At 36.6% G+C, this 14,201-nt stretch overlaps 1 protein-coding gene across 1 annotated transcript in view; it reads left to right on the plus strand.

Moving 5' to 3' along the window:
* Positions 1-14,201, plus strand: part of Acadvl (Acyl-CoA dehydrogenase very long chain) — a 208,329-nt gene that overhangs the window by 87,976 nt on the left and 106,152 nt on the right. Inside the window, exon 4 of the mRNA XM_090414015.1 lies at positions 2,697-2,761. Coding sequence (XP_090270141.1) covers positions 2,697-2,761 — 65 coding nt within the window. The remainder of the gene's footprint in view (positions 1-2,696; positions 2,762-14,201) is intronic.

The raw sequence follows: 14,201 nt of genomic DNA on the forward strand, positions 1-14,201 counted from the left end.
GAGTGTTAAATTTGATTACCACTGAAGAGTTCTAAGTTAATCACCTAATGTAATGATTAGTATTATTTTAATTGAGCCTTACATTTAGGTAAAATATTTTCAAACTTCCAGTGGAATAGTCACTAACCTAGACCTCATTGCAAGAGGTCCATCTGTTCTATAAATAAAGATACCTATCATACATCATCATCAATTTCCTGATAGATACCCGAAGAGGTGTTCAAGCTACTATGACAGCACTGCATGATTAAGTTTACATTATTATTAATCTCCTATCAACAATTTTCTTCAGTATCAGTCTATTATTTGTGAACACTCCTATATTGTCATATATAACAATAGTGTTTATAGTGTGTTTAACAGTAGGGTTATAGTGTGTTTAGGAGGGACAGAGAGAATAAAATGGGGGGGTGGAGGAGTGTTGTTGATGATAGCTGATGAACTGCAGCCAAGGAGAATTGAAGTTGTATTGCAGGATAGTGAAAAGAGCTTATTTGAAGCTATTTGGTGTGAGATTGAGACTAGCAGAACAAAATATACATTTGGGTGCTGCTATAGACCAGGTGATGGAATAGATAGTGGAGATAGTATGCATAAACAAATTGGTGGAAGGAGGGTAATTATTATGGGGATTTCAACTATGATAACATTGATTGGAAGGAGGAGAGGACACATGTGAGGAAGGAAATGGATTTTATTCAATTATTAAGGGATAACTATCTGAGACAGCATGTAATTGAAAATACTAGGAGTTTGAGAGTGCTTGACCTGGTAATAGCATCTGAAAATTTGACTGTAATGAATATGACCATGTTGCCACCTATTGGTGAGAGTGATCATAAGGTCTTGACCTGGGAGGTGGCTAAAGGTGTGGAATTTTCGATTAAGACAGGGTATGTGTGGAATTACCATGCTGGCAAGTATGACAAGCTTAGGAGATTGCTTGGTTCAGTGCCATGGCATGTAAAACTGCAAGGGCTGGATGTCGATAGAACATGGGAAGTGGTCAAGGAGCATTTACAGGAGGTTATGGCTGATTGTATACCTAGGGTCCGAATAGTAAAACAAGTAGGGGTTAAATGGATGAATAACACCATTTAGCTTGAGCTGCAAAAAAAGAAACAACTGTGGAGGGAATTTAAAGAGAAAGGTGACCTGCAGGCACACGAACGGTATAAAGCGCAAGCCAGAAGGGTAACGAGTGTGGGGAAAAAAAAAAAAAAGGGAGCAAAAGCGGATTATGAAAGGAAACTAGCTATGCAAGCTAAAGAGAATCCCAAACAGTTCTTTCAATATGCTGCAAGCAAAAAAAAAAAAAACTGTACACGGCAGAATGATTTTAAGGAATGCTGATGGTAAGGAGGTTACTGAATCAGTCGATATAGTGGAATTACTGAGCGAGCACTTTGCAAAAGTATATCATCCAGGTGGTGACATTGAAAGAATGAAGGAACCATTAGTTTATATGGGAATTGTGATGAATGAAGTGAAGGTGAATAGTCTATTACAGAACCTTAATGTGAATACTTCTGTGGGATTGGATGGTATACCGGCATGGGTCTTACGTGAAGCGGCTAAAGAATTATCAGTGCCCTTGACCGTGTTGTTTAATCTGAGTTTTGGGTCTGGTTTAGTCCCGAAGGTGTGGAAAACTACTTGACCTATGTTAAATGGTTAAACTGGTTAAACAAAACTACTTGACCTATCATACCTCACCCAGAATGTTCAGTGTGGTGCACTTCTTACCCACTTTAGGAATTTGTCTTACTTATCTATTGTTCTCCATGCAAAGGGTTTGTTTTAAAGAATGTTAAATGTTTAAATTTAGATGGATGTGGACTTCTTGGTAACAACACCTTTATTTTATTGACAGCATTACACAAATTTTTGTCTTGGTCTTTCAGCTTTGAAATTCAGAGAATGCAAGCGGTGCAAATGACAGAGGTTACGTTCTTCTGGTTTTCTTCTCTCAACAGTTTGTAACTGAATTTTTTCAGGCTTAATTCCTGTTACTTTCCTTTACCTGAAATCTGACAGATGCTTATTTTGAGATCTTCAGTTGAACAAGATAGATACCATTGCTCTACCCATACAGAGTGGGATTCAGGAACTAGGACATTAGGATTCCACCTTGTATACTTTGTTTTCATGAAGGTGCCTTGGTGACCATGGTGCAATATTGGTCTAATAATTTAACAATTAACTAAAGTTAATTATTATCCCTAGATGTATTATCCTTTAAATGGGTGATAATCATCTAAACATCCACACCACATTCTTAAAGGTAGTAATAAGTTAAACTCCAATAATTAAAAATAAAATTAAGCATCAAATATGAAATCTTAAATGATATTATGGCCACTTGATGTCGAATACCAATGAAATGTTACATGAACTCTGAAAAATTTTATACATTTGTATTGCATGTAAAACACTAATAAAAAGGAAAAAATCATTCAATCTCAGAGCCAAAAACCAAAGAAAAGGTGAAAAATGCTAACATAATTAATATTGGCACTTCAATACAAAAGACAAATAATAATCGACATGAGATTACTTTACTGGATGGTATCCGCACATTATACATTAGTGCTATTTCATGTAGGTTAGAATAAGACTATATTAGTATTTTATTATAACTTTTAAATTTCAGCCTGTCTGAGTTTCCTTACCTATATCTGTTTTTTTAATTACAGTACTTACTCCTGAGCAGAAAGAAACCTTGAGGATGTTGGTAAATCCTGCAAGAAAATTTTTCTTGGTAAGGTAATTATATAATATACCTTTTTTTTTTTTTTTTCATATAGTTAATAGTAACAGGTGGTGCAAAGGAAGGTCAATAATTTTAGTGACAAGTGCTATGTGGCTTCAGTTCAAAAGGGAAATATTTTTTAAAAGGGGATTGTTAAACATTAAAAATTAATGCTCAGCATTCTCCTTTTCTGAATACATAAACTAGGCAGTAAAATTTTAGTATGCTAGAATTTTGTTTGAGAAAATACTGTTGTAAATGAAAGCTGCATTAAAAAAAGGACATAATAGAAATTAAAAAAAAAAAATGTTCATGGCCTCACGATCACCTTTCCATCTACTTCAGCCCAAGAAATTCTAGTTCATATGTGAAATTTTCATCCTCATCTACATTGCATTTGAAATGCACCAGAAATTTTCACAAAACTTCTGTATCAGCAGTTGCAGCTCTTTCTGTAACTTTAATGTTGTGAATTTTGATTTATTTTGTAAACTTGAAAAACAGTCTTCTACCTACAGTAAAACCCCTTTCTCATTTCTACCTCCTTCACTCAGTTCATTGAACAAACTTCTGGCCTTATCCATGCTTCCATGTGGCAGAGCATATATGCTGTCCAAAAGGAAGCATTCCATGCATTATGGAATATTAAGGTAATTTAATATGAAGTAAACTTCTCTATAGCAATAGTCTAGTCATGAAGTTATTTCATATGCAAACTTTTCTTTATTCATGCTTGGATAAAAACAGTAGCATAAGTAATCAAATAGATTGTCTTGTAATTCTTGTAGAAAGGCTTATATGCTGGTTAAACATGATAATTAATAGCAATGTCACATTGCCATCTTCATGGGAACTTAAGATAAAGACACGGGCACGCAAGTACTACATAACAGCAAACGAGAAATGAAGCGAGGAAGCTACCGTTTTCCTAAAGTCCCCCTGGCGGGCTATATTAGGTCTTCTTGGCCTTTGGGCTGAAGTTCTTCTGATAAATGTTTCCCAAATTTGGGGCAGTCTCATGCATCCAAATTTGTTGACGTTTGGCATGTTGCTAAGGGCTGAGGCTGATTCCATGAATAGTCTTTCATATTTGAACTTGCTGCGGTGTATTACTGTGGCTTTCTTCCACCTTATTCTGTGGCGAGTATCCAGAGCATGGTCTGCAAGCCCAGAGCAGCTGTACTGGTGAAATCGGATGTAGTCCTTGTGTTCTGAGATTCTGATATTTGCTGTCCTGCCTGTTTGGCCAACGTAGGACAGTTTACAGCTGCAAGGGACCTGGTATACACCAGGTAGGTCTAGGGGAAGTGGTGGGTCTTAGTGGAGCAGATAAGGGATGCCAATTTTCTATATGGTCTGTAACAAGTGGTCAAGTCATGTTTTTTTAGGATTTTGTTGATTTTTTTTGAGGAGCCTCGGATGTAGGGAATGGTGATGGATTTAGAGTAATCTTTTTTGTGTATGGGGGGGAGGTGGGTTGTGGATATCTGTTTTTTTTATTTTTTGGATTTTTTGAGGGGGGGTAGCCATTGGCTGAGAAAGTGTTAAGGATGTGATTTAGTTCAGTGGTTAGGGCTTGGTCATTTGAACAGATTAGTTTAGCCCTATTGAATAGTGTCTTAATAACTCCATATTGTTGTGAGGGGGAGAGGATTGTTGGTGAATGTATCTGCCTGTATGGGTGGGTTTTCTAAAAACTGAGAAAACCAAGGTACCATCAGGTTGGCAGGTGACTAGTGTGTCTAGTAAGGGGAGGCTATTGTTTTCCTCTTTTTCCAGGGTGAACTTGATTCTAGGATGTTGGTTGTTTAAGTGTGTTAGGAAGGAGAGGAGTGTATCCGGGCCATGTGACCAAATAGCGAACACATCATCAACGTTGCGAAGCCATATGGTAGGTTTTGTGGGGGGGAGTTTAAGCCTTTCTCTTCAAAAGTCTCCATAAATAAGTTGGCCAAGGGTGGGGAAAGTGGTGAACCCATGGCTGTCCCCCCTCTATCTGTTTGTAGAATTTTTCCTGCCAAACGAAATAGGCTGAGATATCGGGAGGAAATTTTGCTTGGATTAGCAAAATTTCTTTGAGGGGGATATTTGTGAATAAGAAGTAGACATCAAACTGACCATTATGTTGGAGTGTAAGGTTTTCTATACTGGCTTTGAAGTGGGCTGAGTTTTTTATGTGTGATGGTGTGTTGCCAGTATAGTGTGAGAGCGCTTTGGCTAAATGTTTAGCTAGTTTGTAAGTGGGGGAATCAATGCCATCCACTATGGGACATAATGGCACATTTTCTTTATGTATTTTCGGGAGCCCATATATACGGGGGGGGTCTAAAGTTATATGGTTTTAGTTTGTTAGTAATCTCCACATGCCAAGAAGTGACCTTCTTAAGGAGCCTATGGAGTTTTCTAATTTGTGAGTTGGTGGGATTGTATTCAATGGGGAGGTAAGTAGCTCGATCTAATAGTAAAGCCTTAAGCTTACCTGTGTAGTCAGTATGATTGAGTACCACAGTGGCGTTCCCCCTATCAGCTTTGGTGATAACTATTTTTTTGTTTTTCTTCATTTCCTGTAGAGACTTGTATTCACTAATGGATATGTTGGTTTTTGGTGAGTTTGCTTTTGTGAGAACACAAGCTACATCCAGTCTTATATCGTTGGCAATGTGGTTTGGAAGGTGGCGAATCCCGGCGTTCAATCTGGATCATTAATTCCTCGGCCGGTAATTTCCTAGGAGCAATGGCGAAGTTGTGACCACGTGACAGAGCGTTGAGTACTTCAGGCTTCAAGATAACTGAAAAAAGGTTAACTACAGTTTTGGTTTGGACGTCGAGTTCTTTTTTAATTTATCAAACTTGTTGATATGTTGACTCCGTATTCTTTCGAATTCTTTATTTGCCACAGTGCATGAGAAGTCGTAGAATTGACCAAAGTTCGTGATTTAACGTATTTGAAATCTCTATCTCTAGTGCTAAAATAGCTCTGTTTACTTCAGCTAGGGAACTGCGTGTAGCGTTAATTTGCTCCCGTAGTAAAGCCTGGCTTGCCCGGTTATAGATACGGAGTGCTTTTTGTGAAGAGAAATGGTGCTTCAATTTTACACAATTTGGGATTACCTGATTATCCCAGCAGCATTTTAGGAAGGTCAGACGATTCAGTTGTCTAGATAACTTCAGCTTCAGTTTGCCATAATGGCGGGCCTTGCGTGCGATGGAATCTCCATGGATGATAGTAATCCTTGTAGAAAGGCTTATACGCTGTTAAACATGATAATTAATACTTAAAGAATTGACAGCGTACATTAGAAATATAAATTAAATCAACTTTAATATAATATATACTTTCCGATATTTTGGCAACGTCACGTTGCCATCTTCATGGGAACTTAAGATAAAGACACGTGCACGCAAGTACTACATAACAGCAAATGAGAAATGAAGCGAGGTAGCTACCGTTTTCCTAAAGTCCTGATGGTGCCCCCTGGCTGGCTATATTAGCGTCCTTGGCCTTTGGGCTAAAGTTCTTTTGATGTATGTTTCCCAAATTTGGGGCAGTCTCATGCATCCAAATTTGTTGTGGTTTGGCATGTCCCTAGGGGCTGAGGCTGATTCCATGAATAGTCTTTCATATTTGAACTTGCTGCGGTGTATTACTGTGGCTTTCTTCGCTATTTGGCCACATGGCCCGGATACACTCCTCTCCTTCCTAACACACTTAAACAACACCCTAGAATCAAGTTCACCCTGGAAAAAGAGGAAAATAATAGCCTCCCCTTCCTAGACACACTAGTCACCCACCAACCTGATGGTACCTTGGTTTTCTCAGTTTTTAGAAAACCCACCCATACAGGCAGATACATTCACCAACAGTATCAACCCCCCCCCCCCCCTCACAACAATATAGAGTTATTAAGACACTATTCAACATGCCAAACCTCAACAAATTTGGATGCATGAGACTGCCCCAAATTTGGGAACCATACATTAGAAGAACTTCAGCCCAAAGGCCAAGAACAACTAATATGGCCTGCCAGGGTGTACCCTCAGGACTTTAGGAAAACAGTAGCTTCGTTTCTCGTTTGCTGTTATGTAGTACTTGCATGCACGTGTCATTATCTTAAGTTCCCATGAAGATGGCAACGTGACGTTGCCGAAATATCGGAAAGTATATATTAAAGTTGATTTAATTTATATTTCTAGTGTATGCTGTCAATTCCTTAAGTATTAATTATCGTAGATAGTCTTGTAAAATAATTTTTGAATTTGCTACTTAGAGAGAATATAATGAAATTTATGAAGTCAACATTTCTTCCAAACATTTTTTCTTTAATTTCAGTGAAAATAGTCACTGTCATTTGTCTTTGCCATCTGTTATCCAGTTTCATTCACTATCCCTGTATTTATCTCTTCTTTTTTTTTTTTTATAATTTTCTTATTGCCATTTGTTGTACTTAATATGTAACAGATGGTAGTGAAGCAGCAGCATTTTATAAAGAAATAAAAGGATAAACGACCTTGCTGGATGTTCGTCTTACAAAATAAAGTGACGTATCAATATATGCAATATAATTAAAAGCATCTTTATAAAAATAACAAATTACTAACCTTTATCATCTCCTTATTTTTGTAAATATGAAATATACATGATGCTTTATAAATGGGTATTGTCTAAAAATTATCCAAAAATATCCGATAATTATATCTACCTGCTAAAACCATGAGTAAAAGAAGAGTTACTATCCCATAACAGTATTTCAGAATAAGTTACCAGAATCTTGAATTATTTAGTTATCCACTACTTATGAACATGCAACAAACAATCTAATGATAGACAGGTTCTTGTATCTATTCTCAGTGTATATCAAGAACCATGTTTTGGTTAAGACAGTTCATTCAATAGAAGTGGATTGAATTGTGTGGCAAATCTACAGAATCCTTCGAAGTGATACCAAATTAATTCGCTGAAGCAGTTTAGACATGAATAATTTTGCAAGGAAAGTTCAGCAACCCTCTTATGTTGCCCTAATCTGCTTCAGAATGAAGATTAATCATTCCAGAATTTGGGAGATTGCTATTTGGACTGCATTAACTTATGATTTTGTAAACCCTCTTTCCAGTAAAATGGATTCTAATAGTTCATAAGTCATTTCTGTCATGTAGTGTTTTTCCTGGAACTGCTAGCTAATTGTTACACAAATTATATATCTATAATTCATAACTGGTTTCATGACTGTGCTGAAGACAGAATGAGTTAATTCCAAGCTCACACAGTTGTCAGTAAAGGTTATGATCTTGAATCTTAGTTAATTGTTTTAAGTAACTCACAATGAATAATTTATATTAACTTTGAATGATCAACTAAGTTTGACTTGTAGACTTCTTATTTATTAGAACTGAATGTTTCTCTGACATGTTTCCCTGTCTTTACAATATCTAACAAACAGTTATAAATGTGATTAAAACTATCAATCTAGTCTTTTTTCAGTGTATCATTAGCACATCATGTGCAGTCTGTACATCATTGCGTACACTGTATGTGGTTGCTGGCATCAGAGAGGTCACGAAGCATAAGTCCTTGGTTTCTGTTTAATGTGGTGTTCAAGCAAATAATTTCAGAAGACTCCTTGAACAATAAGAGGAAAGTATTTTCTTCTAAATAAGGCATGGAGGAAGCTTGCCAATCTACTGTGTGATGTTCTGCAAGGATGTGTGCTAAGAGTATTATTATTATTATTATCAGCAGTCCTCCATGGAGTCGAGAGACTCATCGTAAGAGGTCCAACTCTCACATGCACAGCTCATTGTACCTTGACTTAAATGCAGTCACTGTCCCTACACTCACCACACTCTCAGGCAGTTCATTTCAATCATCCACCATTCTCTATGCAAAAAATCTACTCCTCACTCCTTGCTCACACCCACCTTATACAGCTTCTAGGGATGGCCTCTCATTCTCCCCATTCCAGATATTCTATGAAAAATCTCATCCACATTAATTTGCTAATTATCCCTTACCAACTTATATGTCTATCATATCTCCCCTCCTCCTCCTATCAACTAGGCTCTGTAATTTGCATTCTCTCAATCTGTTCTCATGTTCCAGAGATCAGAAACCAACTTAGTCAATTATCTCTGGATCCCTCTCCAGCATCTCAATCATCCTTTTGAAAACCTGCTGACCAAATCTGTGCACAGTAATGCATATGAGGCCTGATCAAAGTCTTGTACAATGGAATCAAAACATCCTTACTTCTACATGTCAGTGTTCTCTGCATAGTCCCACAATCCGCCATGTCGTCCTCACAATTTTAGCAAAATGCCCACAAAATTTCAAGTCTCATCCGCCGCAACTCCCAAATCCTTCACCTCCTCCAAAATATTCCGACCAGTCTTATACTCTGCATCTCATCTTTGCTTCTCAAATTTTAAAACCTTACACTTTATAACATTAAACTGACATCTCCATACACTCACCCACTCAGTCCATTTAGGTCCCCCTGCAAAGCTGTTACATCTCTTCTACTTCTCATAACTTTCACCAACTTTGCATCATCTGCAAACAACTGTATATCAACGTTCAAGACCTTTCCAATGTCATTCACATACAAATTAAACAACAATGGCTCCAAAACAGACCCTTTGGGCATGCCACTAGTGACTTTCCTCTTCTGGGATATCACTTCCCCATACATGACCTGTTGATACCTATCACACAGCCAGTCTCCAATCCATTTCACTAATATACTATACAATCCCATCTTTTGCAATTTAACTACTACTTTGTCATGTGATAATCTATCGAAAGCCTTTGCAAAATCTAATTATAATCCTCCCCCCCCCCTTGTCCAATGTATTCGTTGCCTTTTTATAAGTAAGCAGATTGTTAAAACACAATTTTCCTTTAGTTAACCCATGCTGTCCATTAAAGAGATTTCTATTGCTGTCCACCTAGTTCTGAATCCCTATCCTCACTAGCTTGTCTAACACCTTGACCACAACTCCAGACGAGCAGACTGGCTTATAATTCGAAGCCTTAGTCTTCAAATCATCAAAACTTCCTGGAACATTCCTACAAGACATGCACTGATACCATCAAGTCCCATGGTCTTGTTGACATCAAGTTTACTCAATTTCTGATATACCTCCTGCTCACTCACCATGAGTGGTTCCTCCCCATTCCTACTGCTCTCAAGTTTTGCATTATGTTACAATCACAAGAATGGAATACTTTATGAACTGCTCATTTAATACTGTTGGATTCTGAATGAAGAGAAATTTAAATTATTAATACTCACCTCAGAATCCAACATAATCCACCATAGCAACGGCTACATTTGTAAATATTATTTAATGTAAATCACTTGTTTATAATTTAATATTCATATAACTGCCTTTAATTTTATCTAATATTTAATTATTTAATCAAGAATATATGTATTAATAGTAGAAAAACTCTGAGTTAAAATATTATCAAGCTATTTAGCTTATTTCTATGTTAATATAGAATTTATATTTGATAATTTAACTGCGCATTAATTGAAATGTAAATATTTTTTATTTATTCCTATTTGTAGAAGTTTAGCGTTGTGCAATACCTCAATTTTATTATATTTTGTTTGGTTGTCATGGAGACATGTGTAAGTGAGCGAGCACGCTTTGGAACACCACGCGAGGAGAAGGTTTATTGAAAAGAGTTTTAGAAAGAAATCATGAGAATAATTTAGGCGTGAAGAATGGATATAAAAAGGGAAGAACGCTGAAAATATACAGAGATTAGATTAATTAAGAGAGAGAAAAAGGAGAGGATTGGCATTAGGTTGGAATCGGAGCATTCGGCATTCGGGAATCACAGTGCGATAATAGCGAGTCGGCAAGTCACTCAAGCAGCTAATAAAGTCTACTAGTCAAGAGGCGGTTAGCTGATAAATTGTAGAATAACAATTATAGCTACGGAAGACAGCTGAGTGACTACTAAATAGACTAGCGATATTTGAGTTGAGATTCAATTTCAGGGCCAACCTTTCAAGGACATACAGAACCTTGAAGCAACACATAGTTATTAGCGAATAGTAGAGGCTGTAAAGTTGAAGTTTACCGTTAGCTGTGCTTAGAAATATATTGCCTAAAGAATTAAATGAATGCAGGAAGAATGAACAGCTGTGCATATAAAACCTCATGTTAAGGAATTATTGTGTATTGCCTTAATTCATAAGTGATCAGTAGTATTTCATGCAAGAACGTTTGTTTATGTGTATAGTGACCGATGATTAATTCAGTTATTGCTTAGAAGATTTATTTAATGAATGCCGTATACTGTTTAAAGTGTTTACGTATAAGTAGATGAAGAAAAAAGATTATCGGTAAGATTATTCCAACCATTAATATTTCTATACAGAGAAGTGTGTGAGTTTCATCCTAGAATTTCCTTATATTAACAGTAACTATTGGTGAGAATTAACTGAAGTGTAAAATTAAAAATGTTTGTTTGTGAAGAGGTGTGTTACTGAAAACTTTATTGTATTTGGAACTTAAGGAACTGCAAGAAGACTGTACTAGAGATGACAGATTTACCATTGTCTGAGTTTGTATGATTGTACTTATCAGAGAAGCTAAAATGTTTGTGATATCTTAATTACTGATTTGATCTTAAGTGTATAATTTGTAATTCTAAAATTAAATGTTTGTTTTTGTTAATCAAAGGTTGTATTTTGCCTGAATCTCTTTTACTGCACCATTCATAAAATATTCGAATCAAAGCGGGTAAATTAAGTAAGTTAAATATTCTTGGCCAGTATATATAATAACAACATATAAAGGAAGGGTAGTTGAGAGTTGGTTTATCTTCAATTCTTGAACTAATTCAGATATAAAGTGGCGCAGTCTTGAAATATAAATTTTCTCTATATTTGAATTAGAAATCAACTTGCAACTTATCAATTAGTTAAGAACGTCGTAATAGTAATCATGTCGGATCCAAAGCATAGATTGAGAAGAAGTAGGATCCAACAATACCTCTACTATATCCTCAGTGTGCTTCAGAGTATGCTTCTTTCTTCTCTCATTTCCGACATCACCTACATGTTCTTTTTTTACAGATTTCAAAACTTCCAGTTTGACCCACATACAGCTTTCAAGGAACAAAGAATGTTGTATACCCTTAGAATGTTTGTTTACCTTGGTCTCTCACTGGTTTGAAGACTGTTCTGATTTTGATTAATTTTAATAATTGAGCTATTCTTCTTGATGTGTTGCCAACGTATTTATCATCATTATTGTACAGGAGTCCAACTCATTACAAGAGGCCCAAACTATCCACACAATGTTTTTCATACCTGTCCTTCAACCCATTAACTGACAAAGCACTCACAACTGACAGGCAACCCATTCTGTTCATTCACCACTCTCCAATCAAATAATATATAGTCCTCACATTACCTGCTAACCACACATGTACTTACTCAGCTTCCTGGAGCAACCTCTTGTTTTTCCTCTCTAGCCAAGTGCTGAAACATTTCCTCTGTATTAATCCTGTAAAACCCTTTAAGTAACTTACAAGTTTTTATCATATCCCTTCTTTTTTGTGAATCAACTAACTTCTGCAACTCACAAACCCTCAGTCTATCCTCATAGAGCATATTAAGATCACTCAACATCTTAGTCATTCATCTCAGTGAATGATCAAGATGTTGACTGGTTATCACTTCCTCATCCCCAGGAGACCAGACCTGAACACAGTAGTCCAGATGTGAATGTATCAAGGCCTTATAAAGAGGAATAACTTCCTTATCTCTACTTGTTAGTGTGTTCTTCAATAGCCAAATAATCTTATGAGCTACCTTGGCATCCTTAGCAGTATGCACTCTAAACTTCGACTCTCTATCTACACCCTTTTCTGAAATTCCTAGCTTCATTTATTTCCTAGAGTGCAGTTTCATCAATGTGATACACAGCTTGTAATTGTTGTATCCCAAAATGCATAATTTTCCACTTTTCCACATTAAATCATCTGGAAAGCTCTCCACCTTGATTAACTATTATTCTCCCCAACTTTGCATCATCTAGCTAACAACTGAATATCTCCCTTTAAGTTATTTCCTATATCATTTATGTACAATTTAAACAGCAATGGTCCAAGTCAGCACACCACTAGTCACCGGCCTTCTCTGGGATTCTGCTATTTATACTACTTTTTTTGGTATCTGTCCATTAGCCACCCTTGTATTCATACAAGTTTCATATCCATGTCTATATGTTGCAGTTTGCATAACAAAAAAACTGCAAAGGTATCCTTTCAAACACCTTTGCAGTTCAAAATTCAACAGTATCATTATGAATCCATTATTCCCTTTATCCAACTCAGCTGCGACTCTCTTATAAAAAGTTTGTAGATTGCTGAGACATGACCATCAAAAAACTATGCTGCCCCTCATAGAGACCAAAAAAGTTCTTATCCACCCATTCCTGAATTCTCTTTTTGACCAACTTTTCCAGGACTTTTACCACCACTCCTGAGATTCTGATTGGTCTGTTATTTGCTACAACAGACTTAACTCCTCCTTTATATAAAGGAATTATTTTGCTCTCCTTCCACTCTCTTGGAACTTTGCCAGAGTTGAAACTTAAACTAAACAGCTTAGTTAAAGGCATTGCCAGCTCCCATATTCTCATAAAACACAAGCCAATATCCTATCAAGTCCAGTCCTAACAGCTATATTTGAATTCAGATTCTGCAATATCCTAAGTGCATCCAATTTATCCTCTCTTCTCACAAAAGTCCCTGTCACCTCTGTCATAACAATATCCTCACCTGGATGATATACCCTTCTAAAGTGGTCACTCAGTAGCCTGATATTTTGTCTGCCTTTGTCACCTCTCTATCATCAGCACTCATCCAAGTTATCTGTCCATAGTCATTCTTCCTCCCATTTCTCACATAACAAAATAACTCTTTGGGCTTTCCTTTGGCCTGCTTGGCTAATTTCTTCTCATATTTTGATTTTGCCTTTCTTACCATGCCAGTCACCTTTCTCCATATATTCCATCCACAATATTTTCTTTTTTTACAGAAGCTGCATACTAAATGTGTCATAATCAGCTGCCTTGTAGGTTCCCCATATGCCCCTTCTTAACTCAGATTTCCATATGTTTTGCTACCTCCCAAATTTAAGATTTCACGATCACTCTTCCCAATTAGAGTCAATATCTCAGTAAATATATAAATTCAAATTCCTTCCTGCAATGTTATCTTTCCTCCTCCCAGTCTGCTTCCAAGTTGAAATTCACGTAATTACTAATCCGCTGATGCGCAACCAATTTTATATTTTGTCCTATTCACTGGCCTCAATCCCACCCCTATCCTGTCTACTCTATCCTTCTAAATAAAAACTAAATCCATCACATTGTATCTCTGTAACTATGCCATCTGCTGTCAGCCATGTGTCACTAATGATTAACT

Source organism: Typopeltis vanoorti, chromosome 24 (genome assembly GCF_054136105.1).
Source record: "Typopeltis vanoorti isolate ZY-2024b chromosome 24, IOZ_Tvanoo_1.0, whole genome shotgun sequence".
In the NCBI taxonomy this organism is placed as follows: domain Eukaryota; kingdom Metazoa; phylum Arthropoda; class Arachnida; order Uropygi; family Thelyphonidae; genus Typopeltis; species Typopeltis vanoorti.